Here is a 22,963-nt window from a genome sequence, read left to right as displayed (position 1 = left end):
ACAAGATCTTTAAACATCGCGTGAGAATAGTCGGGCGGAGAATGACAAGTAAAGGTTTATTTTAATATAGTTATAGTTTTGTAATACAGTTAGGTTTAACCTCGGAATCACAACAGTACATGCGTAAATCTGATTAGTCCAGTACAATCATTTCAAATGACGTCAATGAGTGATGCCATAGATATTTATACTTTTAGGTTCTTAATCGCAGATTTTAGTATAGATTTTATTTAGATTTTCATAGATTTTACATTGCTGATCACCGGTTCATACCAGCTGTTCTATCGTGTCCAGCTGATCGGTTTTTTTAAATCAGGATAAATAAAGATATTATTATTATTATTATCATCTTCATCATCATCATCATCATATTTTACTCGTTCTGAAAGAATGACTAAATATTCGGAAAGCCGTCATTTATTAAGCAAAAGTTGTGCACTTTAAAACGTTCATACCGGGTCTTAGTCACAACCACTAAACCCTTTTAAGATTGTGATTGGACTTTAATTACGTCTTAATGTGACTTCATGGTCAATTCTGTCCGTAGAAAATTAGGTTGTGCGTCAGTATTGAAATATTCATAATGCTGTTCCACAACCACTAAATCTTCTCGCCAAGTTTTAATGATAAGCTTTGGTCCAGAGGAATCTTTTAACGACGTCATTACTTAGTGTTGTCATATTCCATCCTGTTCGTAGATGATGATGTCACACAACCAGGTTGTGCGTTTTAAAACGTCTAATGGTGTGATAGTGATAAACATTATAAAAAGCAGCAATTCAAGGCGGAATACCTCACCTGTACCGAGAGTGATGAAACCAGCGTTGCGGTTTCTCTCTCTTTGCTCAGATGGCAAACATATACAAACTTATATGACAAATTAGGAGACTGTGCTGGTAATTTCGATATTATTCTTATATGGTATAATATGTTTTATTATATAGACATGAGTGTCGTACTGGGAAATACGCCACTTGTATTTTTCGTACAAACTACATCCGGGACCTGCAGTAACATATTTTCCATCTCTTCACTAGTGAGGATATCGATAACGTCACTTGCGATGTTTTCCCGCTCACTTGAGGCGCGTTGTAATAGTTTTTACTTGTGGATTTGTCTATATAATAAATAAAAAATTACACGTTGGCTTGAAGATATGAAGTTTATCTTCGCGTGTTGAAAAATATTTCACTCGTCCGCTCGTGAAATATTTTTCACCACTCTAAGATAAACTTCATATTTTCGCGCCACCGTGTAATATCCTATATGTAAAGATTGATATATTTGTAGAAACTATATTACTGATCAGAGTTAAAGTTGTGCTGCGCGCACGCTAATATACAGGCTTTGTGAGATAATTTGATGATTACATTATTATTCTTCTGTTGTATAACTAACTATTCTAAATACAATGTTACAATATTCTTGATGAGTATTACTAGTTCGTTTGCCTTTATTGAGAATGAAATAGCCTCTTTTTACTTTGAATAATTGCCATTTCTTATCACGTTAGGTTTATTTTTGTTCTTTCATTTCCCTTCCTCCTCTATTTTTATTTCCTATTTCTTCTCCTTTCTCTTCTATTCCTTCTTCCCTTCTTGTTGTTGCTTCATTCATTCTTTTCTCTTTTCCTTCTGCCATTTCTTGTTCCTCTTGTTGTTGTTGTTGTTGTTCCTCTTCTTGTTCTTGTTTTTCAGCATATGCCGTCACTTCTTCAACTGCGTCCTCAAATACGAGATTTCCATCGATGGCTGGCTCATTACAAGCATCAGTGAACTCTCCTTGAGCATCGATTGCAATCTGTAGTACTTCAAGACAACAAGATACATTGCACTTGGGTTCTTCCTTCAGGCTCATCAGCGTAGTCACTATACTCGCTACATATTTCACTTTAAAAAAAACAATAAAAAAGACGAAAATGAAACTAAATGAAACGATATTAGATATAATTAAGTGCTACCCTGAAAACACGAAAGGAGCATTTATATATCCAAATATAAATCCTCATTATTAAATTAATGATTACCTACCTGTAACTATTGCAATGACAGCAATGTTGGCAATCATAAGCAAAACTGTTATTGCAATTCCGTCAATTTCGTTCACACCAGACGAAGTTTCATCCAGTGGGATTTTCATCAGCATGCCAGTTGAGAAATTTACAGAACTTGCCATCAAGGAAGCCAGTTGTAGCCAGTGCTCAAAGGTGTCATCAATTGGCTTGTAAAGGGCAAACATCACAGAGTACAGACCAGAAAAGATTGAAGTAAGGCCCAAACTCAACCGACTTTCAGTGGCCATCAGGACCAGGATGGAAGTAAAAGCAATCTTGCGAAGGAGTTCTACGATTTCCCAAAACCAACAGCTTGATGAATAATTTTCATAAAGGAATCGAATGCCATTCAAAATGGCATTGCTGCGCACAGATGATGCTCCATGGCGACGTTCCATTTTTCTTCCATTCCTCAGGATCAAATAAAGCACCAATGGAAAGCCAATACAATACAGCAAGGCTGCTGTGCTTACAGTACCGTATACATTGTGTTTAGCTGTGTTACACTGAATACTGTAATCTGCTTTCAAGTAGGACATACAGTTGTGACCTCCATACGAGCAGATCTTGTGGCATGTAACAGGAAGCATTTGGACAACGTGAGTGAAGGTGGATGGAAAAGTAATGAACAGAATCAAGAACAAAAAGCGATAGCATTTTTGTTTGTATTGATTGCACTTGATCTGGCGTTCCTCCACAGCATTAGTAGATTCCTCTCTTTTGTTTCTAGCATAAAACTTTACGATGAAATTAAATAAAACCCCGAAACTAATGACAACGCCAGTGATGACCATGCTACTCAAGAACCTGGTATATGCGTCGGTTTTGATGGTATCGTCGATGCAGCTCAGAGGTGCTATTTGCAGTAGATTGAATTGTATCATTTTAGCATATTTCATGATCGTGAGAATAGGGCCTGGCCAACTGATGTACGAAAAAGAGTCAAAAGTAGCCGAAGAAACCTGGTAAAATCCGATCACAATTTTGAGCCGTGCAAGAAGAATGTCAGTCAAGGATCGCGATGAATTACCTGCTTCTTTCTTTTTCTCCAATAGGATGATAATAACAAGAATGATTACTGAAACAGCAACTAGAACCATCTGAGCAATGATCCAGGGAAGGGTAGGGCATATGTGGCAATTTGTCATCATTTGTATGTACCCCTTACCACAAACTGAGCACAAAGGTCCTGTGTAACCTTGTTTACAACTCGATAGTTCTCCCCCGAGACAAGCTTCAGCAATCGGACAGGCATAGGCTATTGAAATAAAGCCATTAAAGGCAGGTTGTTTGTGACTTCCATTAGAAATAAGTAAGTCTTTTTTGAAATGTTCATAGTCCTGTAGCAATTTTCTTTCCCAGATCCAATAAAAACCAGCTGCCAGGTCAATACTTTCGTTTTTACAGACACAGCCCTTGGTGCAAGTGAAGCAACGTCCATATCGATCAAGGCGGTAATGTTCATCCATGCAGCTACACGCCCGGAATTTAGCAAATGTTTTTAGATAAGTTCCTGGAATAGTTTGCAAAAAAAAAAAGATATCTTAGAGCGCTTCGTGTGTTTTTGGGACCGGGACCACTTCAGATGCGGCACCTTCTTTTTGCTTTCGTATCATGAAAATTTACTTTGATTTGTGTTAACCTATTTGATGAATTGAAGCCAAAATTTTAAATTACTGAAAAAGAGCAGTTCATTTGGTAAATTAAAGAAAATATAAATTTGTTGACAAAAACATTCCGTCCCATTTTGTAGGTACTTTCAAAACTTATACCTTGTGGACACGAGCGACAGTCTGTTCTTGATTTTCCAGGTGCCATTTGTGGTTTCACAAAGGTACCATGAGGACACTGCTTACATGCGACTCCATACGTATCTTTTCCATCCCCTATGTAGCCTATTTCATCTTGATAGAATCCACCTTAAAAATGCAGTTTTACTTATCACAAGTAATTCTCTAAAATATCGATACAAGAACGATGTATACTGTATACTTCATGATAAAGGAGTAAAAGCTCTTTAACAGGGGCGGATCCAGGAATCTGAGAAAAACTCACATTGTATGCTTAGGGTGCCTGTGGACTGATTCGTTCAGTTTAATTCTACATAACTGATGACCTTTGGAGCCTTCAGTATAGTTCTCTTTGGAGTATATAATGTCCGCATTATAATTCGCGAGCAATTAAAATCCTTGAATTTGAAGGTTTAAATTGTCTTATATTTTGCAACGAACATGCTAAAAGTAGTAATACCTGGTGGACATGCTTTACATATTGGCCGTACATCAATAGGTTTGTAGTGTCCTCTCTCGCATGGATAGCAAATACCCAAGAGCTCCCCATCTGGGCAGAAATATCCAAGAGCAGCAACTAGAAATCTTTCCTCAGTGTTCTTTACTTTGATAGCCAGATCAAGACTACTTGCATTCGTATCACTCTGAGAACTTGAACAAAAATGATGGGTTATTCGAGTACTGATCAATAAAGCAACGGAAGAAATTATAGTTGTTGTTAAAATTATTCAGTAGCAAAGATCGACGGCCAAACACTCATAAGACTTACATGACAAATGATATATTAGTGGACAGTATGGGCCAAATAACAAGAGGCATAGTAATAAACGAGTTGATCAAACTCCTGTAAAAACGACAGAGTAGACTGATATGAATGTTGCAAAAGAAGAGAGCGACAAGAGATAATGGGCGCACGTCCTCCCGTTCGTATGGACTAAACTAAAAAAAACGAGTTAAAACTCACACTATCGTGAGATTGGGCAGTGACAGGAAAGCTCCTTCCTCAATAACTTTAAGAGGGTTTCCAGCAAGAGTTCTGTGCAATAAAAGAAATGTGTTAAATAGGAAATAGAATCTCCTTGCTGAAGAAAGGATCACATTTTAATGAGAATGCATTTTGTAACAGAGCATTTTTTTTTTTTTATTTTTTTTTTTTTTTGATCAAACGATTTCCTTTTCTGAAGTCAATTTATGGCTAAGGGCACGTCCACACGTATCCGGAAATTTTTGTATCCGCAAAATCTTGTTTACGTCAACGTATTCGAAAATTTGCGGATACTACCGTCCACACGTATCCGTATTCGGAGCGTATTCGAAAATTTCCACTCTGGAGACCGTTTTCGAAAATTTCCGGATACGGATACAAAAATTTCCGAACACGTGTGGACGCAACCCGTATCCGCAAAAAAAAAAAAAAAAAAAAAAATTACGGATACACAAATTTACGGATACGTGTGGACGGGGCCTAAGACTACAGCCGGATCTATTTTTAGCGCCATCCAGCAGGATCCAGAGGATATCAACTAGGTTAGTTCATTTAACAGATTCTGATTGGCATATCACCATTATCGTCACACGTCATCACACGTCATTCTATATTTAATTTCAGGGATTGCTTACATGGTTTTTAGGTTTAATGCTCCATGGAATGAATTGTTGTATAAACGTTCCACCATATTGGTATCTAAAAATCTAGAAGAGAATAGCCAGTTTTGTCGATCTTAACGCTCTCCTGTCCTATTTATTGTCCATTTTGGAATACGTGCAATACCACTGTTTTACCTGATTACAGACTCATTTATTTGGTGTTAGCCTCATTTTAGACAAAATATTCACAAATACCAACGGTAAGAGGAATGCAAGTAATAAACGAGTTGGTTCAAACCTCGACCGGACCAACCCTCACCCTGCAGGGTCTTAAAATAACTGTTGCCTTTGTAACTACATCTGCAAACGGTTCGGATGACCACTTTAAATGGTGGTCCCGTCTCACCACACTTATCACTACTAACCAACATCGGAGGGATGTAAAAGAACCACTGGGGATGTAAAGAAACCCTGGCAGTGACCACCTTTAGTGCCTACATCTCATACTAACCACCTCTCGTTCACAACTCATTGTAAAGCGCCTTTAAACATATGCATATGGGAAAGAGCGCTATATAAATAGATATCATTAGATATCAATGTTATTAACTTCAATTATTTTGCTGTTTCAGTTGTATCCATATTCATGTGCCTGAGGTCTATTGCAGGGAATTCATAGATAATGGTATGGCCAAGTTAGCGGTGGTTTAGAGAGAGAGAAGGTGGAAGGGTAAAACCAAACTCACATGTTGACCAGTTCTGTGTTTGTTCTGAACTGCATATTAGGTACAGATTTAATCCTGTTATTGTTAAGAAACCTATGACAAATGAAACGTACGTGTTAAATATTTATCTTTGTGGGTGGGGGGGAATGATTCAAAGAATCGTTTCAAGTCGAGGCATTTGGGTCAATACAATAAATTTATAGAAACTTATCGAAATGCAATCATTGTTTAAAACAATTTAGTGTAACCCCAAGGGTCTAAGGATTTTTTAAACTTTAATCGCTTACACTTGTTGTATAAATGGTTTGTTTTTTATGTTTGGAATATCTGTTAACTGGTTTCCATGGAATGACCTGGTGAATAAAGTCATATATATTATACATCTTCAAAACATAGAAATAGTTTATTAGATGTATCACTGTTGTTGCCCTGACAGGAAGCATGTAGGCTTTATACACATGGATCATATCGACTGTGTATCTCAAATGATTGTATCTAGTGATACAACACATGGAATGCTCATCCGTCCTTGTACTGACAGGAAGCATGTATTTCTCAGTTTTTATGTTCTATGTTTTCGAACCCGTATCGGGACTAAATGTATGTCGCCTTACTGAAGCCCATGCCGGACAATCGATGAAGTAATATTCATTATAAAATAACTGTTATTGAATGTCGCGTTCTGATTGGTTTGGAGCGCGTGCTTTATGAGAGCACATTGCACACGCGCGCACTTTCCGTTGCGTCATTTCTGTCTAAAATAACGGTTATTGTAGTTTGTATTTTATATGTGGTTAAATAAAATATTTAAGCAAAGTTAGACTTGAACTAAGTTGCCTGTTATCGCAAGTATCTGTCATCAAAAGGCTATAGCTTCGCGGCCATCTGATAAGCAAATTAATGTCTCACGCAATGAGATGAATGATGAACAGATGGTATCTGGGGACGAAGCTTGCATCGGGTGCTATCCAATTTCGCTAACGCCACGTGCTATCCGATTTCGCTAACGCTATGCGCTATCTCATATCGCTAACGCTAGCTTACGCAGTTTGTACGCTACACCAACGCTATTTGTTTTCCCACCCACCCTCCACTAAGGTAAGTATAGGTAAGTATTCCACTGCCAAGTCAGTGTGACGGTGCTAGGTGGGAGGTGACAGGGTTGCCATAGTTACCGCTGACCTCCGCCGAGTTCCCGAGGCTCCTCCCACCCAAGCACCAACGCCAAGCTCATCTACGTGTGATGAGTTTAAAAAAGAAATAAACAACTTACTTGTTGTGCTGTGTGCCGTTATAAAGCACTTGGGGATTGGCAGAACACTCGAGAAGTTTCCAGAAACACTCCGCTACGCGTTGTGCTTCTCCTAACACTTTTCTCGTGTTCTACCAACCCCCGCGTGCTTTATAACTACACACAGCGCGCGTGTGCGTTTTCTATTTCTTCAGTAATCCACCACTCTTGTTTTATTTATTTCTTGTCAATAAGAACTTAGGAACAATTAATATCATGAATAATAAGTGACAAGCTATAAGCTTTGTTAAACAAAGTTTTTCTTTATGAACATCTAACATCAGACAATGCTTTATCGAGTAGTACTACTTACAAGTATATGAGATTTGTGAGGTTGGTAAAAATGGCTGTTGGTATGTTCACAAGGCGATTCTGGTGGAGTGTCCTGAAAAATAAATACAACAATTATTATTGAGTCATTATACTTTAATAGAAATTCTGGATTCCTATTCTCTGACAACATCGTTACAGTTATTAAGTAGTGAAAAATAAATGGATTACCTGTGTGCCAGTTTCGAGTTATGCGCATGCGCGATTCGAGTGGGCATTGACCAAGCAAAATGGTATGTATGTTATAGGGAATCAAGGGTGGTATTCTTACTTTGCACATGATGTCATACCCGCCATCTTGGTTGAATTTAACAAAAGAATTGGCAGTGAATGTCTTTCGTTATTTCACACCCTTGGGAATGATTAAAAATCAGCAATAGCGCTAGTGAGTGTAACTTTACCCTCTGAGACCTTGGGCTTAATAGACCCCTTTCGAATTCCAAATTACCGCTGTGTTCCTTGGTTACAGACTCATTTGCACAGGGTTAGCCTCGAGTTTGTGCAGAATATTCACGTGTTCCAGTCAAGGTCCGTCGAGTTTCAATGTGTTTGTATTGTTGAAGTTGGGCATTCTTTACTTTTCCGTTGGTATTTGTGAATATTTAAACACTGATGCGAGGCTAACCCTGTGCAAATGAGTCTGTAATCAAGGAACACAGCGGTAATTTGGAATTCGAAACTGGGCTATTCCTGAACTCGGTTTTACATATAAGTAGAGATTGGAGACTCTTCCCTTGGGTTTTCCCCGGATTTCTCTACCTCAGCAAAATCTATGCTAAATTCCAAATCTATCAGTTAGTTAGCCTTGTCCTGATTTTGATAAGACCGCAGATCGAGGCTGTTTAACCGTATCTAGCTATAAAATGTGAAATGAGGTTTTATGTATAATTTAAAATGCACCTTATAACACTAATAGTTGTTAACTTGACAAAAAAAGTTGTAATTAAATTCCCAAGCTTAGAATAAAATAGAAATTCAAAGAACATACGTCGATGATTACAATATATAATATAATAAAGATAAAATAATACTAATACAAACAAATCAATTACGGTACTATTAAAAAGACATCTATTAATAAAACTTCTTTTAAAACGCTCAGTTCTAATATGCGGTAAAACGTACGGATGTAATTGTATGTGATGCGGGTTTACTTACAAAGTTTGGATTTGTGTTACATGTATAAAAGTTCTTTCCTCTAAATGTGTAAGAAGATTATTGTCTAAATGCCTAAAAATTAAGAAATAACGATAACCATGATCAAAACTAATTGTTCAGTACCCGATTTCTGTTTTTCCAATCTCGACCCCAAAACCATGTCAACATGCTCTGGCATTTCTTCAAGGATGCGCGCTAAGAATGATCGGATAGAAGGGTTTGTCGGAGAGTGCTGTTATTCGAAGTATGAGCGAAAAAAAAAAAACGTGGCGGCCGCACACTAACGGAAATTCAAAAACCTCCAATCTAATATTGTGTTAGCTAGTATTTATAACTATTGCCTATAGATACTGCTCGATTAATGTCGACGATACTTACAAGCGTATCAGTCGAGACAATCCCTTAAATAATCCAGGAGCAATCGCTTCAATTTTATTCTCGACTAATATCCTATTTAGAAAGAAGAATTTTTTATATACAGCCATGATCAGTCAGGTAAGAAGACTAAAAAAAGTAACACAAAAATCTTATTCGATGAGTTTATAAATACTTTTTCTGATTTCATTAAGTACTTACAAGGTATTTAGACTATGAAGATCGCTGAATACATCTTCTCTCAAGTGAGTTATACCGTTGTTGAGAAGACGCCTAAATAAAGGAAATAAAAAATGGCAAACAACAACAACAAAACAAGTACTAATTCATATAAACACCTATTTCAAAAAACGTTGTCGGTTAGTCTCAGATCGCCCATTTCAGGTCTCGGAACAACAACGTTTTTTGAAATAGGTGCATAATCACTTAACGCTTTTACAATGTTCGCAGTAAGTTGTTTTCTTTGAAAGCTCCACCAGCAATTTCAGTCAATCTATTGTCTTCGAGAAATCTGTAGATTGAAGGTATGTACGTCATCGTAATGTAAAAGATTCAAAACAGAAGATAACAATTAACATATCATGGTCAGTTGCCCCCCTGGGTCCGTCCTTCATTACACAATAAGCGCGTCTACATCAAATCGAAAGCACCTTTTAAACTAGTTACTAATCCTTGCTCGGCCAAAATACCTTAAGCAATGAATAATACTAATAAATAATCATGAGATTAACAGTGGATTGCACAGTGTGGCTCTTCTTCCACTGGATTCCAATTGGAATTTAGAAGTTGATTTTTGCGGAGGGAGGAAAGCCGGAGAACCCGGAAAACCCTCGAAGCACAGGAGAGAACCAACCAACAACTCAACTCACATACAACACCGAGCTCGTCGGGACTCGATCCCGGGTCGCATTGGTGAGAGGCGAGCGCTCTCACCGCTACGCTCTAATGCTTCCCAAGGACCAAACCTACTTACAGGTCCGTTAGATATTTATAAGCGTCGAATACTCCTTCAGGTATGGACTTGATTCTGTTCTTTTTCAAAACTCTAGGGAAAAGAGCACAATCTAGTTTAGCATCTAAGAAATGAAAAGCTTGACTATTTCTATCTCATTAGAACTTCAAAAAAAATGGCTGCTGACAAGATAATTCCGCATGGCATTTTGGAAGTTTGTTCTTTGCGCTGGTTATAAATCTTCGTTTTCTCTAGCAACTGGTCACGAAGAATTGAAATACATTTAGCATATTCGTCGCTGTAAGGTTAGGCCCCGTGCACACGTATCTGCACATTTTTGTATCCGCAAATTTTTTTTTGCGGATACGGGTTGCGTCCACACGTGTCCGGAAATGTTTGTGTCCGTATCCGCAAATTTTACGAAAATGGATACGTGTGGACGGTGAAAACGATTCAAAAACGATTCGAATACGCTGCGTGTGGACGCAAACATTTTTGTATCCGCAAAAAATAATTTGCAGATACAAAACTTTCCGGATACGTGTGGACGGGGCCTTAGAGCTGATATACTCACAGTTATAAGTTTAGAGCTGAGATGCTCACAGTGACATTAAATAAGGTGCGCCTTGGAGCATTTCTCTTGTAATATTAGATATTTGGTTTGAATCAAGATCTCTTCAAATAATGAAGAAATTAAAATGCTTGTTAATTAATTTATTCATTAATTTATTTTCTGCTTATTCTGAGACAGGGGGGTTGTAGGCTAATGTATTTGAAGAATCTAACTGACTGTCGTACTTACAAGAAACTTAAAGCGTAAAGATCGGTTAATGCCCCTGGTTGGATTACTTGGATTTCGTTTTTGGAGAGATCTCTATAAAACAAAACAATCAAAATCTTGCGACTAAAATTATGAGTGTAACAAACTTTAAGCCGGTCCTTTAATACTCACATGAACATCAGCGAATATAGGCCTAGGAATGCACCAGCTTCAATCACTCTGATTTTATTTCGATAAAAATCACTGTCAATAAAAAACATCGAGAAAATGAGCATTATTTTACAAAGGTTAGCATACACAAGCTTCTGCACCATATATAATGGCAACTTAGTGAAAAACATCATCATCATCGCCATCATGATCATCAACAAACAATATGCTGTCTATTCCCTTCTATAATTCGATATACTAGAAACTCAATAACAGGAGCAAAGTTCGAGTCTCTCAATTCTCTATCAATTCCCTCTGGGCTGATCTAAGTCAGGGCACGGCTAACTCACAGATCAAACTCTGTAACAATCTCTGGGCTGATCTAAGTCAGGGCACGGCTAACTCACAGATCGAACCCTGAAACAACCTCGAGGCTGATCTAAGTCAGGGCATGGCTAACTCACAGATCGAACCCTGAAAAAACCTCGAGGCTGATCTAAGTCAGGGCACGGCTAACTCACAGATCGAACCCTGAAACAATCTCGAGGCTGATCTAAGTCAGGGCATGGCTAACTCACGAATCGAACCCTGAAACAACCTCGAGGCTGATCTAAGTCAGGGCATGGCTAACTCACGGATCGAACCCTGAAACAACCTCGAGGCTGATCTAAGTCAGGGCATGGCTAACTCACAGATCGAACCCTGAAACAACCTCGAGGCTGATCTAAGTCAGGGCATGGCTAACTCACAGATCGAACCCTGAAACAACCTCGAGGCTGATCTAAGTCAGGGTACGGCTAACGTTAACTCACAGATTGAATTGGAATAAAGACTAAATGGGAATCATAAATGAACATTAATAGATATGTTATAAATATTTACAGATAAAAAAGACCAGTGCATTCTCTTAAAAATCCCTTTTCAAGACGTGTTATTTTGTTATGATCAAGAATCCTGTAAGGATAAAGTTGGGAATGAAATATTTTAAACAATACGGTAATGAAATGCAGAGAAAGGAATAAATGAAAATTAAAATACGTTATAGTGAGACTATAGGAAGGTGAGTGAAGAAATCAGTCTCGCAATACCAATTAAAAAAAACGTGCTACGCTTGTTCTGCGATCAACGACAAAAGGGCGATAATAAATTTCATTGTAAAAACTTTTTTCTTTCCTTTGTTAATTTTCTTTATCTGGATTCAATGCTGCCATACCTCACGTAGGACTAGCTGAATAGTGCGCAATAGTCAATGAAATTTCTTTACTACTAAGTTTGTAAACAGTAAGTACGTCGAGAAATGTTCGGTGGTCGTCCGTAATTTTTCGTGCGCAAAACAGGGTCGTAGCCACCGGTACGGTTGGTCCGGTTTCAACCGAACCTACTTTCGGGAAAAAAATATGAGAAAAATGAAATAAAAATTGTAAGAAAAACCGAAAGCCCTCGAAAAACGAGCCAATCAGAAATTTGTGACTACGTCCCTGCAAAAGTTTTTTTTATCACGAGTGTGAGATGCTTTGTCATCAACCAATATTGATATCATCATGACATAACATGACATGATATTAATAATTATGATTATACTTACAAATTCGTAACAGCTGTCAAGCTTTTAAAAGTTCCAGGATAAATGTGTCTGATTTGGTTGCGTGATAACGTCCTGAAATCAAAATACAAATGATCATGATAATTATTTGCTAATGTTATTGGCATTCAAGTCATATGCCTGATTGCAAAGTCAGCATATGGCTGATTCACAGATTAAATTGTAAATTATGATGTTTTTTACGGAGGTAGGAAAACTGGCCTACTTGGAGATCAACCTCGAGATCAACCTCGTAGAACACTTACAGAATTGATAACGCCGTTAAATTTTCGAATTTTTCACTAGTGATGTTTTCAATTGAGTTTTCAGCAACGTCCCTACGATAATAAAAGAAAAATCTATAAATCTATAAAATCTACAAAGTTTTTCGCTGTCGTATCATAGCGTGGGACAATCACAACAGAGCTAGGCTCCAAACTAAGTGAAAGCCCAAAGATCGAATTAGAATTTAGAATTTATATTCTCATCTTAGAATTTAGAAGTTGATTTTTGAGGAGGAAGGAAAACCGGAGAACCCGGAGAAAAACCCTCGAAGCACAGGAGAGAACCAACAAACAACTCTACTCACATACGACATCGAGATCGGCAGGACTCGAACTCGGGCCGCATTGGTGAGAGGCGGCGCATTAGCAGCGCACGCCACCAGTGCTTTCCTAGTCAGATTCACGTATTTCAGCAAAACGCAAGATGTTTGTACATAAGCTAGACCAAGATGTACCCTGGTATATTAGCCGCACTAGGGTTTCCAAGGGTTGTTTTTACTCTCAATCATCGGATGGAGAGCCGGACGTACGAATGAGAGATAGCTAATATGGTTCATTGTGGTCTAGATTCGTGGTTCATTGTGGTCCACAAACAACACCATATATGCATGATGTACAGGACATGTTCATACCGAAGATCCGACAATGCACCATGCTCGCTATCTTAGAGGCTATAAGCTAGAGTGGAAACCGCTTCTATGCATGAACGATATACTTACAATTTTTGAATGTCTGTAGGTATATTATCTGGTATTGACGATATATTGCGACAAGTCATAGTCTTCTGCAAATACTCGTTAGTTGAGCAAATACAGTTAACCAGACCGCACCTTGCTGTTGATACACAGAAAAGCGCATACAAATTAAAATATAGTGATTATAGTGATTACTGTAAACTTCAATAGGAAAAGTTATTAAAGTTTAGAAACATAATAATTGAGTATCAGCAAAATATTTTAAAACATCAGGTGATGATAAATATGGAAATTGTAGTTCATATTTCTTCTCCATTTTTTTGAAAAAAGTGGTGATAACTAGTAGAGTACTAGCGTGGACTGCGTCGGTGTTTCTGAGTGACTTACTCCGACGAAGGACTAACGTCCGAAACGTCAGTTTCACAAAGCTTTTTACGGTGATTCAATTTATCCACAAGTTCCTGCTTTTTGAAAAAATAGTCTTCAGTTAACAATCAGCGCAGGATTAAAAAAAGGGAAAAAATCAAACAAATTAAACTTGGGCACTATGCGTGCCTCGGATTGCTAAAAAACATTTAAAATCATAATTTGGTACTGTAAAATATATAAGTTCACAACACACAATACAAGTTTACAGCACAACGGAATAAAACCGAGAGGTCCAAAACAGTTTCGTATTCTGTTACAGCATTTTGTCTGGTACATGGAGGGACTCAATTATTCACAATGACATACCTTCGATGTGGAAAGCAAAAGACCAGAGAACTAGAATCAGAAAGGTGACTTTCATGGTCGATACCATGACAAAAGTGACTCTCAGTCTATCTAAGAAACTATAAAATGCATCAAAATGAAGACAAAAATAGCATATATGAATAGTTTTCATAATTGAATTTCTAAAGTTCGCCGGAACTCATTCATTATCAATTTCAAGTTCATTTTTGAATAGAATGAAACACTGAACAAAAAAGATGAGAGGGAGGGATACAGAGATCAGAAGAAAAAAAGAAAGTAGATATAAATGAAAGGAAAGGAAGGAAGGAAAGAAGGAAAGAAGGAAAGAAGGAAAGAAGAAAGACTAAACTACATTTATATTTATATTTAACAAGAAAATAACTTCACCTTGAAAAGATAGTCAGCAAGCAACTTCTTTTCTTATTCCATAGGCATCCTTTAAACTAACCTTGCTCGATGTAGCCTTAGTCTTTATGCTCATTCAGGTCAAAGAGAAGGCAGTGCTTCTAGTGTTTTAATCGTTTTTTCGTTTTACTTTTCTTAAATTTCCACCATCTGGTTCCTTTATTACTTAAGAGTTCCAGATGGTCGTGGAAATTGCCCGCTCGATCATAGTTAATAGAGGGGAATGGTTAGGAAACCTATTGTTATAGGTCTTTGTTCGCTTTTGATGTTGAACCGGTCTTAACCCTGCACAATGTTTGATTTATGTTCATCCGAAATTGCAAAATAAGTAAACATAAACTTTGTCTATGGGATTGTTTTAAGGAATATTCAAATATCTCTTATAAATCTTTAAGTCTATTTTGAACTAGCAGCCAAAAGAAAGATTTTGGTCTGTTCACTCGGCCATTGCCAACAATGGTAAAACAAAGGATTGTGCAGGGTCACGCTTGAAAAAAGTGAACAAAGACCTATAACAAAAGAGTTTCCTAACCATTCCCCTGAATTAACTATGGCTTGACACAGCACTGAAAGAAAAGTAAAACGACGATGAAAGGATGAGCTATGATGATATGATAATTTAGTTGTTTTCATTCAAAGCAAAAACGAAGTTTCTATCACTTACATAGACCACCAGCTGACTGACTAAATTAAATTTTATAGAAAATTCGACTGAGATCTTGATTATTTGGTTATATGTACTGTTTAATAAAGTCGCAGGAGTGTTTTACCTGATAAAACACGATCTGCGAGTTTATTGAACGGCTTAAAAAACTGATGATGTATGCTCTCATATTGTACTGAATTCTTTACAAAATGAACGACCAAGTTTGATAGAGAAAATCCAGGTTAAAGTTTATGCAAATTAACTATATCAGATATAAAATCACCTTCATGGTCATGATTTCTATTGTGTTTCCTTCATAAATTATGAATGAGTTTTTTAAATTTATATATATATACATGTACACTGATTCCCAAAAAATCTGAGATAATAACAAATATATATATATGTGTATATATATTGCTATTAGAGTCCTGATTCTTTTAACATTTTTTTTTGTGTGTGATTGAATTTTTGTTTGTCATTTCTTCACACTCTCATGTAGAAATAAGGAAAATTCAAATCATAATTAATATTGAAAGGTTAAAACGGCTTTAATAACACGACCTTAAACTTCATAACGAAATGGAAAGCTGCAAACGGGTGGGTCGCGGTAAAAAGCTGAAACGGAAACAGCGGAAAGCTGAAAGAGCTGAAAGAGCTGAAAGAGCTGAAAAGTGCAGAAATGTCATAAATTCAACCTATTTCTGTTCTTGAATTACTTTCATCACTCTTGTTATCATGAAAGAGCTGAAAGAGCTTTGATTTTTTCCTTTATATACTATGCCGAGGAAAGCCAAAAAAAAAACAACAACAACAACAGCAATACATCTAGTAGCTCAGTCCGAGAAGCGCTTGACAACGTTTTCATGAAATTATCGATGGCGACAATTTGGAAGATTCTTTTTCAGTCTTCGGTACACTAAGTATCACGATTTTAGTAGTTTCTTTTTAGAAAAAAAAAAACAATAAAAACAAAAACAAAAACAAAAAAACTAAAAAAATAAAACAAAACAAAACACACGACCACATCAACAATGCTGTAAATATAATATCGTCTCTAAATAAATATCATCATCATTATTTTTATTATTATATATTATTATCATTATTATTATTATTATTCGTTTCATGTTAGATTCAAGTAGATGATTGTAAACTACCTGTAAGCAGTGAGGTTTATGATTGTATATTGCAAAAACAAAAAACAAAAACAACAAAAAAGAAGCTATAATAGTTTCCATTATTAATTATTATTTCGTTCCCGAGAAGGGTCTGACATTCTAAACAAAGATATAGCATAATACATAAAAGTATTGGCCAAAGTTTGGATAGCCGAAGATTTTGCCTATTTGAGACCGCGACCAGCTGCCTGCACGGCCGTATGATGACGGTCCATACCTATAGTACCACAATCCTTTTCAAATTATCTTTTTATATACAAATGTCAAACCTCCTTTCTTTGATAACTTGAAGACAAAAATAAAATTAAAGCTATAGAATAAACGAAGCTACTGAAAGGGACTGTGGTATTTGAGGTGCCTAACTTCATCATGCAAAGGGTTTTGTACACTCAACTAAAATACTTACGACATGTACACATGTCAAAATACCCTCCATTTAAATAAGCAAACAGTTTTTTTTGAAAACGGCGAATGTAGAAGGTGAAGGCAGTGCCATTTTATGTAAAAAATATGTTCCGTGAAAGAGTCCCAGTATAATGACATGGCTTTAAACTGTCTTCGCAGTAGGCGAGCGACGTTATGTTGACCAATGAGCAGCCCGTTGCTAAGAAAAGGTGCTTGGTTTTCCAGAAAAAGTAACTTGATCAACGTCGACATATGAAAATGGACTTCTTAGTGGCTGTTCAGTATGAAAGAAATATTTTCAAAGCTGACCATTCACCGAGCGGTCCGGCACTGAAGCTCTTCTAGCCAGGATCAAAATCTGAGCAGCACGATAGAAGGCTTAACAAGAAATCACTGTGCATGGACTTTATTTAATTTAATTTATCTTCTAATACTATGTAGAAATTTTATTTTTTGGTAAAGAGAATGTGTGACATTAACCTTGCTGCTCGATCCATTGGCTGGTATCTCGGCAGTTAACATATTTTTCATTTTTTAAATATTTTTGTTTAGTTTGACATTATTTATATTATATCATCTTTCATAATATTTGTCTACTGATTATTATCTATGATAATAAGAAGTTCTGCGCTTTTCTGCACTTTTCAGCTCATTCAGCTCTTTCAGCTGTTTCCGTTTCAGCTTTTTACCGAGACCCCTTTTTGTGTGTCTTTTCTTTTCTTTTTTTAACTTAATTTTTGTTTTGCTTTTGTTTGTTTGTCTGTTTGGATTTTTCTTCTTTTGGTGAGTGGAATTATTTGTTAAATATTTGCATTAATTGCAAAGATAAAGGCAGAAATATGCTTTAATCCTTTTCAGCAATGAAATACTTAATTCAGTTTTGAACATATTTAGTTTTTAGAATACTGTGCTTAACGAATAAAACAGATAGTCTGCATTTAAAAACATCTGTGAATCGGCAGACTGCAATGAATTATATATAAATAATAAATATGATGGGCTCCGTCGTGTATATATTCTGCAGAAACATATCTAGAACTTAATGACGTCATTGTGATATAAGAATGTTTTATTCCGTAACTCAAAACCCGCCTCGTCGAAGACTTAGTACCAACTATATAATTCAAAGATATCCTTCATTGCAGAAACAATCTCCTACGGTTTCTCGAGTCTTATTGATAGTTGAAAAATTTTTCAACAGATTAAATTTCCGCTTGACCTTCAAAAGTTCAGCAGCTTTTCTATTATATATGAAGTGATTCCTTAAGTTCACTCAAGTAATTTTGATTTCTAATCTCGTCATCACGAGGAGAATAAAGACAGTTGTTACTCGCTTACAGCAGCTACAGTAGTCCAAGTCAAGCGTGGAATAAGAAGAAACTTTTAAAGCGGACAAGATTTATAGTTCATAACTGATACGACGGGCAGCCTGAGAGAACACAAACGATGGTATGCAAGTATAAATTAATGACATTAATATGTCATATACTACTGAACGAGATATCAAATTCTCATACATTATTTTAATTCAATGTCAACTTTTCTCTTGAAAAAAAAAAAAAAAGTTACATGACTGACAACATGGTTTTAATTTTAATTTTATGCGCTTGGCTTTTCTCTTGAAGGAAAATTAGTGAAATGACTTACAAGGTGAGTACACCTTTTGCCGTTCATTAACAGAAAATGTACATTCATTTGTGCCAATAGTTGTATCAATAACGTGTAATGTACTTTCATCAACCCACAAGTAACATCATTAGCGCGGATCAACTTTCAATAACGACAATTGAATATGCGTGTACATTCATAGGCATCAATGGACAATCAATAGCGCGTTTGTACATTCATATGCGCGGAATGTATTTTCTTGTGCGCGAAATTCAACTTCAATAACACCAAAAGACATACAATTGCATTTATGGACAATCATTTACCCAAAAGTGAAAATTCATTAGTGCTATTAGCATAATCATTGACAATCAATAACGCGCTTGGACAATCATGAGGGTCAACGTTATATTCTATAGCGTGGTTCGACAAACATTTGCATGATTCGAATGAACAATAAGAGAAATAAAACAATCATTAGCGATTTAAAAAAAAAAACTATTTTAGCCTTCAATTTCTTCGCTATTTATACATCGTGGCAAATACGTTTGCATATATCTGAACCACTGATCACATTTAGCGATAGCGATGGTTGCCACATTTCTCTGGAACCCTTCCATTAGCAACTGCTTTCTGTAGTGACCTAGAGCAATCTCTTGTCGTCTTGCCTTAGCCCGATAGTTCGTATGTTGTTGGATCTCTGGACGGCTGATGTCGGCTTTAATTGCTGCTTTAAGTGAGCTAATTGCTATTCTCCTACGCAGCCGCTATTATGGAGGCAGTTTCCTGAGTTTTTTATATGTTTTAAAGTGATAAAAAAGAACATCGCTAATGATTGTTTTATTTCTCTTATTGTTTATTCGAATCATGCAAATGTTTGTCGAACCACGCTATAGCATTGACCCTCATGATTGTCCAAGCGCGTTATTGATTGTCAATGATTATGCTAATAGCACTAATGAATTTTCACTTTTGGGTAAATGATTGTCCATAAATGCAATTGTTTGTCATTTTGGTTTAATTGAAGTTGAATTTCGCGCACAAGAAAATACAATTCGCGCATATGAATGTACAAACGCGCTATTGATTGTCCATTGATGCCTATGAATGTACACGCATATTCAATTATCGTTATTGAAAGTTGATCCGCGCTAATGATGTTACTTGTGGTGTTGATGAAAGTACATTACACGTTATTGATACAACTATTGGCACAAATGAATGTACATTTTCTGTTAATGAACAGCAAAAGGTGTAAAGGAGTCTTATATCGCGATACTGGCTGCACAAAAAGTTCAAAACCTGAGAAAAGACTCAAGATTATTCTTACCTTGTCTCTTAATGCCACAGGTGGTTAAATCAGCATTGTGGGTTCTTTTCTTTGCCCTCCTAGCCCAGAATACGAAGCAAGCGCCATTAACATCCAAGCCTGTGGACAAGGCAAAGCCAAATAATGTAAATAAGGTGAAATATATATAACGTCTCATACGTGACGATTCCTCGATACGGACAATACTCTCGACTTGATTCTAATGTCAGAAACAATTTTACGATAATGAAGGTTGTACTAACGTGTCTACATTTTGATTTTTGTTATTTTTTTACTTTTTAGTACAAAATTTACATTATTCAGCCTAATCATAATGTGACGCTTGAAGAAGACTTGGTAATAGACACAAGACGAGGAACTGAAATATTTTTGATCCCAAAACATAAGCTGGAAGTATTCAAAGACTTTTCTAAGGTAACCGGCTTCATGCTTTGCTTAGAGACGCCCAAAAAACTATATCATTCATTAAGAAGTTATTCTTCCGTCGTTTTGGTTGGCCGAGAACACTGCAAATAATATTCTGCTCATGCGCATTATATTAGACAATGCCGTTTTGCTGAGAATAATACTCTGCAATTACGAACTATGCATTTTTGATATTGCTCGTTTCCCTTTGACTTGGTATGTTTGATAGCAAAAAATAATAAATAAATAAATAAATAGATTAATAAATAAATAAATAAATACAGCCAAAACGCAAAAACAAAACGGGAAAAAATAATTTGAATGATAAAACAATTATTGATCTCGGTTGTTAGTGTCTCGCAGGCATCGGCAAATAATTGCTACCTTGCCACTAACAAATCACGATATTTTACTCGTCCAATAATTGTTTATCATTAATAGCGGTTGCCTGTGACCGGAAAATTATTATATAATTAATAAGTAGCCATTTTAATGTCACGGCATTTTGTACCGTCTAAGTGTTGAAAAGTTGGTGAATATTTTTCACTTTAAAGAAAATCCCTTCAACTAAACTCACCTGATTTGAATGAGCAAGGATTGACAGTGGAGAGGGGAGGGGTGGGGTGGCACAGGGACGATAACGCATATTCTATCTTTTTATTTTTTTTTGCACTTTTCCAGCAAGTAACAATACTTGTTCGATTTGCTTATTCTTTGCTCTCATATACTGCAGAAGTTGGACATAATATTCGATGGCAAGAGAAAAACATGCTACGTTTCAAGACAGCAGCTGTTCGAGGCGAGACCAGTAGCCCTGAAATCCCTCATGGAAAATGTAAGCTTTTAGAGCAATAATTTCAATAGACAAAATCTTGAGAACATAGAAGATTTGGTTCGGCGCCAGAATTAAAATTGAAATTAATAAATGTATGTATACTTATTGTGAACAGAAAAGCATCTATACGAATGATGATCTTGTATCGAAAGATACAACAACCTGGAAAGTGGACGCAGTTTTCACCCATCGATCTCTTCTTAGTGAAAAAATGGCTGCGTTGTGTGCTCGAAGCTCAATCTACTGGATACAAAAGATTAAGGGGACTGGGTCGGTGATCCAGTCACGTGACACAGGTGAGAGAAATATTCAAGATTTCATCTAAACAATGCATAATCTGATATAGACACTAGTACATATAATGTGGGGTATGATTTTTAACTATGCTCCAAAATTACAAAATGCATTACAAAATCCCCATCTCCCCTCTATATTCTGGGTTATTGACGAAACGTACTCTTTTACTTACTAATAGTATTCACATTTTTTAAGAGTTCTTCAAAGATCCTCGATCGTTATGTGTCAGCTACCTTTGTTGGTATGTCACAGAATACAGAATTGTTACTTACTGGGGAAGAAGAATCCTCCACAGCAGAAAAGTAAAAAGATGTCGTCGAATTGTTTGTTAATGCTGGCCAGTTTATAATATGCATGGGTTTTGTTTCTTTGTTGTGCACAAGTTAAAAGTAATCAATTTATTGATTGATTATTAATCATCATTATTTTATTGTTAGTATTAATATTTTACAAACGAGTTCAGGGGCGTAGCCACGGGGGTTCAACAAGAGGGCCCGGTCCCAAATCCTCATGCTGTAGAAACATCAAAGCATATATATAGTTACATGATAGGTTCGACTTACCGATGTTCTGAAAACTGTTTTTGCCCTCCCCCCCCCCCCTGGCCACGCACCTGGAGTTCCGGAAAGGATTCAGAGAGGGGGTGAATTGGGTGACTAGTCACCTCCCTTTTAAGTTGAGAACTAATAAGAATAAAGGGTAAAGGAAGACCTGAAAAGGAAGCTATGTTATGCGCTAGGTAATAGTCATCCTCTTGAAATCGTTCTGGCTTCGCCACTGGATATGGATACTGCGTATTAGGATATTTAAAGCATTAAGAGGAAATGTTTTTCGATAACGAGCAATAATGGCAAAAAGTGCCAAAAAATAGACCTTCGTATGAGTTTTGATCCCAATTTTCGTTTTGGGTTAACACTCAAAACATATTTTAACAGTTAGAAACTGATGTACTATGATAAAATGCTTGTTTGAAGCAGTATTTTTAATTGTACAAAGATGTTTTGTTGCATTTGTGTTAGAACGTTGCTTTGTCAGTCTTTTTTATAGAAAATGTATGGGAAATAAGCAAATGAAGGACTAAACCTCATTTTCGAATAAAATGTTTGCTCTGGGTTAACACTTTGATTCCACTTTCATCGGTCATCTCCACTTTCAAACAAGTTAAACTTTCTGAATAACAAGATTTTAGCCTTGTACAACAGCCTTTCTTCAAGAAAATAGTTTTTGGCGCTCACCGCTTGAATACGAAAAGAATTCTCTCTTAAAGAATTAAAGTATTAAAGTATTAAAAAATCCCATTTGGGGGAGGGGGGGGGGGGAGAGGGAAGGGGTTTTACGGTGATTCAACCATCCACTTTTAAAC

General features: G+C 36.5%; 2 protein-coding genes across 7 annotated transcripts; one reads left to right on the top strand and one right to left on the bottom strand.

Moving 5' to 3' along the window:
* Positions 1-42: 42 nt before the first annotated feature.
* LOC116292431 (uncharacterized) lies at positions 43-20,173 on the bottom strand. Of its 2 annotated transcripts, XM_089038803.1 has the most exons (25): positions 20,064-20,173; positions 14,937-15,459; positions 14,489-14,586; positions 13,778-13,892; positions 13,041-13,112; positions 12,778-12,849; positions 12,075-12,146; positions 11,214-11,285; positions 11,064-11,135; positions 10,865-10,936; positions 10,283-10,354; positions 9,749-9,820; positions 9,511-9,582; positions 9,313-9,384; positions 8,935-9,006; positions 7,760-7,831; positions 6,443-6,508; positions 6,177-6,248; positions 5,464-5,535; positions 4,808-4,879; positions 4,613-4,687; positions 4,304-4,494; positions 3,826-3,972; positions 2,031-3,566; positions 43-1,889 (listed from the first exon to the last, which is right to left on the bottom strand). In XM_089038803.1, the coding sequence occupies exons 3-25, from the start codon at positions 14,553-14,555 to the stop codon at positions 1,516-1,518; spliced, it is 3,651 nt and encodes a 1,216-aa protein (XP_088894929.1). In that variant the 5' UTR covers positions 14,556-14,586; positions 14,937-15,459; positions 20,064-20,173; the 3' UTR covers positions 43-1,515. The 2 variants fall into 2 exon arrangements, with proteins under 2 accessions (XP_088894929.1, XP_031555612.2); XM_031699752.2 differs by lacking the exons at positions 14,937-15,459; positions 20,064-20,173 and having other exon boundaries at positions 14,489-14,632.
* On the top strand, positions 17,867-22,717 carry LOC116292438 (uncharacterized). Of its 5 annotated transcripts, XM_031699762.2 has the most exons (8): positions 17,867-17,908; positions 18,466-18,574; positions 18,751-18,775; positions 20,084-20,197; positions 20,346-20,477; positions 21,202-21,303; positions 21,419-21,599; positions 21,796-22,717. In XM_031699762.2, exons 3-8 carry the CDS (start codon positions 18,764-18,766, stop codon positions 21,930-21,932), a joined length of 678 nt encoding a protein of 225 aa, XP_031555622.1. In that variant the 5' UTR covers positions 17,867-17,908; positions 18,466-18,574; positions 18,751-18,763; the 3' UTR covers positions 21,933-22,717. The 5 variants fall into 5 exon arrangements, with proteins under 5 accessions (XP_031555622.1, XP_031555625.1, XP_031555623.1 ...); XM_031699765.2 differs by lacking the exon at positions 18,751-18,775 and having other exon boundaries at positions 17,869-17,908; XM_031699763.2 differs by lacking the exon at positions 17,867-17,908 and having other exon boundaries at positions 18,206-18,574; positions 20,084-20,188.
* The last annotated feature ends 246 nt before the right edge of the window (positions 22,718-22,963 follow it).

The sequence above is a fragment of the Actinia tenebrosa genome, unplaced genomic scaffold, assembly GCF_029948245.1.
Source record: "Actinia tenebrosa isolate PJP-AT-01 unplaced genomic scaffold, QUT_ActTen_1.0 PGA_scaffold6__47_contigs__length_16458017, whole genome shotgun sequence".
NCBI lineage: Eukaryota > Metazoa > Cnidaria > Anthozoa > Actiniaria > Actiniidae > Actinia > Actinia tenebrosa.
Note: the sequence above shows the minus strand (reverse complement) of the source record. Positions and strands in the feature narration are given on the sequence as shown.